The following is a 4689-nucleotide window of genomic DNA, read 5'->3' on the forward strand; positions in this document are numbered from 1 at the left end:
AAATAGGAACCACATCTAACCAACTTTTTCAACTCACTTACCATTACATTTCTAAAATCCCGTGTCCGATCAAACTGTGATAAAATTTGGATGACGGAAGAGGGAGTAATAAATACGTAAATAAAATATTTGAAAATTGGCTCATCCATCTACGTATTTTTGCACGCATCTTCACAGAGGCCAGGTGTGCACATCCTGTTGAGACAGGCAATTCGTGCACTCTGCTTTGCATGCCTCAGTAGATATAAGCATTAACATTCTAGCTCAAATTAGATTCAACCCCTCTGAATCACCGATATTTGGACGTCCTGGAGTTAGCATCCCATCGAAACCAACTACGTCCATTCATGGCTTTAAATGGAAACACCTTTATCCATATTTTAATTTTTCTTTCATTTTTTATTTGTTCCAACTAAGATAATTCATGGCTTTAAATGGAAACACCTTTATCCATATTTTAATTTTTCTCTTACTTTTTACTCTCTCCACTTACACATAAAATAAAATTGCATAAAATCTCATGTCATCCCAGAAAGGAGTCATCTTTCTTGGGACGAAGGGTTTATCAACGTAGCGAAGTATTCTTCAAACCTAATTTTGACTATCATGAAAAGAAAGAAACGGAATTCAAATTGCTTTATTAGTCACATAATACTATTAAGGCAGTCAATAAAAACTTCACAAACTTTCTCGCATATTATCTGTCAGAACTCTAATAGCACGCAACAATAAATATACAAAAAAATCCCCATCTCATTAAGTTAATTGCCCCCATAGATACATTAAATCACTAAGTTTCCGGTTTCCTTTTATAGCTTGATGCAAGACTCATATTATATTTGTATCATCTACCAGAAATTTCGTGAAAACAAAATGATGCAAAAATGCATGGAACTAATCAGCCACACATCAGTTCCTCCCAGAATGATGCAAAACAATGGTGATAGCTACTCGTTTTCTCAATCTTTCTAATGGGCAACATGCCAATGGCTAAGGTAGATGAGTGCCTCTAAGAAATCGCATTTGCCAATGGTATCTTAATTCCATTGCTTTCATCACACAAAATTTCCATCGATGCAGCATATCAGACTCGTTACTAGCAAAGTTCTCATGCCATGTCCTGAATCCTGATAGCATAAATCAATATCATTTTCATGCCAAGTACTAGAAAATCATTTATCAGGTAAATATATGCATGGATTGGCATAACGATTTCTTAATACATCTTGCATAGTGCATTTAGAAGATACTCTATTTATTTGAACTTTTTATCTTATAAACTTTATGATCAAACTGAAAGCATAATGCAGTACCCAAGTGATACGAAAAAAAACATGTACCATGGGGATGAACCAGTTTATTTGGATCCTTGAGCTCGCTGTGTATCGTAAGGCCCCCAAGCACCAGCTCCAGGGCCATAAGGAGGATAGCCTTCTCCACCAGCAGGTGCCTGAAACAGGATCGGGGATGTATTGCTAGATTCAGATCGAACATGCATGATAAATTGATGATACAAAGCTAACAGCTCTAAAGTTTTTTTTTTCGTGAAGGTCTCTTTTTTATGGAGAAAATTTGCCAAAATGCAAGGATTTATGACTTACTGGGTGCATTGAGTTTGCAGGCATCATGCCATATCCAGCAGGATATGGATTTCCAGGATACCCGGATTCAGGATTCACATAATTTGCATTATAACCAACACCTGCATAGAGACTCCAAGAATAAGGCTTACACTGCATAATCATTATATGAACTGGATGGAGATATGCAGATAATCATATGATGGGGTTGAAGCTGCGGCAAATGACTAGATTCGTATCCATTGTCACAGCAGCTTCAGGCCCATGTTCATATGCCAAACATCAGAAGGTACACACTCTTTTCCATTAAAACTTTCTTCGACAAGAGTTTTTATCTTCTAACAGAACTCTTCCTCAAATCATTTGCAGGACAAGATAATTAACGGGACCGAACATACAATACCTGAAATTCCAACTGGTGCTGCAACAGGAGCTCTTTTTTCTGCATTAGCCAATTCAGCTCGAAGTTTTTCCAACTCACGGGCCATAGTGACTAATTTACTCTCCATCACCTTCCCATGTTCAAAGCTTTCAGCAAAGCTCTTCTTCTCATGCTCAATAGCAGACCTGTGGAAAAAACAACAATGTCTCTATCACGCACATGCACAGGATATAAATAAAGCAAATACAATCACAACATTACAATTCACACCCCGCACCTCACTCTCTCCATCTCATGTCTTAGACCTTCGATTTCCGCCTTAACTGCCGGAACCTGATGCAAATCCGAGGTAACTCTACCTAAATCTTGGGTCATAACCTGCACCTGCGCAGCAAGTTCTTGCCTACCAACGGTTAACTCCTTAACATCCATGTGCACCTGTACAAGCTCAGACCTCATCGCATTAACAGCATTAAGGTCATTCTCCAGTTTAGCCGACTTCTCATACAGCTCCCTCATTTGCAAGTCCTTCTCAGCGTGCAGCGTTTGTGCATACTTGTCCGCCCGCTGAAGTTCATATTGTGTGACCTCTAACTCCTGCTTAAGCGCCACATGCGTTGCAGCCAATCTCTGGTTATCAATTAGCAGCACCTGGATGTCGTCATGTTGAACCGCCAACCGATCCTCTATGATCGCGGGGTGAGGAGGGAGCTGTCGAGGTCCGGACAAGCTATAATGGGCTTCTCTGACTTCTTCGTGTAATGCAGGATGCGGAGGCCCCCGAATGCCTCTGGGAAAATGTGGTTCAAGGATTGGGGCATGATGGGGCAGCCCGCCGTGTGGAACCCCTTTAGAAGGAATTGGAGGCCCTCGATTTCTAGCCGACATTTTTTGATGCTTGGCTTACTAACTTCTACAAAAACAGAGCAATGGCTGGAGCTAACGAATAAATGATAATGCAGGCTGCAGAACATGAAGGATTGAAATTTATTGAAATGCCAGTAATTTATCATCTATCATTATAGTAAAAAATTACAAAAATGGGAAACATGCTCAGAGGTCAATTAGAGGGCAAAAATTGTTGGGCAATAAAATTGTCCCATAGAATGCAGAAAAATTGAATTCCAATAGAAGTTTTGAATCACTATAAATACCATATTGCCATTGTTTCGATTTTGAGTATGAAAGGTATCGATTTTGAGATGTCTTTAATCTTAAGTGTCAAAACTAAAGCATAAGAAAATAAAAAATACAGATATTGAACAAGCCTCAAAACTGAAATCAAGAAACCCCTCAACATTTAGCCATGAACCAAAGGGGTTGATTTTTCCCCCGACATAATTTCACCAAGTATCCAATAATAAATCGAGAGAAGAGCTTTAACATATGAACTGGAATTGGAATTGGAATTGGAATCGGAATCCATTCATACCTAAAATTCAAGAGATTGAGTTGGGTAGGAGATGTGGGAGTCGGAGAGCTGAACACCAATTTTTCCAGCACAACAGAGAGAGAGAGAGTTGGATGATGCAATATAATATACGTGTGTTTCAGTCGACAAGATGAAGAGGAGAAAATAAGATCGCACATTTTTTTTATCATATCTATTCCCGTTTTTTCCTTCATCATAAATTGGGCTAGAGATTAACAATATTTTTTGAAAATAAGCCCAATATCCAAATTTGTAATTACCTTCGATAAAATATGTCACACTCGTAAAATTGTATGTTAGAAGGTTTTGTTTTATATCTTCAATAAAAAGAAAAAATATAATTTTTATATTAATATAAGAAAATTTTTACTAAAAATGAGAATATGATATTTTTAATGAGATAAACTAAAAAGAAAAATAAGACATGTTAATCTAGGAAGAAATTCGATTGACAACTTGACAGTATTAACTAAACCTGTTAGTAATTTTTTTAGCTCTAAAACTCTAATTAACAGTCAACTCAACCATGCACTCTCTTTTTGCCTCTATTGATCTACAAAACTAAATAGAAATTGTAATAATTTTTTATAGTTATTTATACTAATAAAATAATTAATAAAATATCGAATTATTATAAAAAAACTTGAAAAAATAATGACAATAGTTTTACCTAAGTTTAACCTATCGGGCCACCAGTCCATTAGAATTCGGGACTGGCCTACTTGGAATGCGAGCTAATCAGGTTGTAATTTTATCGGGTTGAAAATTTTCAACTCTAACCCTCTAAATTTAGCGGTTACTAAAGTTAGTCCACAGATTGCGGACTGCACTGACGTCTCTAAATCACATTATATTCAAACTTTAAGGGCTTGTTTGGTTTGTTATTTAGCATTTCTATAGAAAATGTTTGGAATCCGAAAAGAGGAGCTTTTCTAGATGGGCGTTAACTTGATCATACGTTTGGTTTGTCACTTTGATTTTCCTGATTTTGACTACATTTTATTTGGTTTTAGGCAATAACAAGTAACTGGAATTTACCTTTATATCCATGGATATTCATCTAATGATAATAATATCCTCGTCTGCCCTAATTCATATTGGATGATTATGTCTCTGTTTTACACCCCGGCGCCGCTCATTCTCACTTCCAAATTTGGAATCACCTATGGATTCAGCTGTTTAAAAAATTCATGTATACTAAGTCTACTCCCGAGGAAAAGGTCGACATAATTTGATATGGCTCACATATTAGACAAAAGAATTGACAAAATTTGCAAGAAATTCGCATAACTACT

At 36.9% G+C, this 4689-nt stretch overlaps 1 protein-coding gene across 5 annotated transcripts; it reads right to left on the reverse strand.

Annotated features, from left to right (window-relative positions):
* Positions 1–735: 735 nt before the first annotated feature.
* On the reverse strand, positions 736–3537 carry LOC125208953 (protein FLX-like 1). 5 transcript variants are annotated; one of them, XM_048108498.1, is made up of 6 exons: positions 3395–3537; positions 2240–2875; positions 1984–2147; positions 1602–1702; positions 1341–1450; positions 736–1120 (listed from the first exon to the last, which is right to left on the reverse strand). In XM_048108498.1, exons 2-5 carry the CDS (start codon positions 2848–2850, stop codon positions 1358–1360), a joined length of 969 nt encoding a protein of 322 aa, XP_047964455.1. In that variant the 5' UTR covers positions 2851–2875; positions 3395–3537; the 3' UTR covers positions 736–1120; positions 1341–1357. The 5 variants fall into 5 exon arrangements, with proteins under 5 accessions (XP_047964455.1, XP_047964451.1, XP_047964452.1 ...); XM_048108494.1 differs by having other exon boundaries at positions 736–1127; XM_048108495.1 differs by having other exon boundaries at positions 736–1127; positions 2240–2925.
* Between the last annotated feature and the right edge of the window lie 1152 nt (positions 3538–4689).

The sequence above is a fragment of the Salvia hispanica genome, chromosome 3 (assembly GCF_023119035.1).
Source record: "Salvia hispanica cultivar TCC Black 2014 chromosome 3, UniMelb_Shisp_WGS_1.0, whole genome shotgun sequence".
NCBI classification, from domain to species: domain Eukaryota; kingdom Viridiplantae; phylum Streptophyta; class Magnoliopsida; order Lamiales; family Lamiaceae; genus Salvia; species Salvia hispanica.

Excerpts from the sequence above, each read along its gene's own strand:
- LOC125208953 (XM_048108498.1), bottom strand. The coding sequence starts at position 2,850 with ATGTCGGCTAGAAATCGAGGGCCTCCAATTCCTTCTAAAGGGGTTCCA. Across the intron at positions 2,148-2,239 it reads CATGAGATGGAGAGAGTGAG|GTCTGCTATTGAGCATGAGA; the intron begins GTGCGGGGTGTG and ends TTTTTTCCACAG. Across the intron at positions 1,451-1,601 it reads CTGCAAACTCAATGCACCCA|GCACCTGCTGGTGGAGAAGG; the intron begins GTAAGTCATAAA and ends ATCCTGTTTCAG.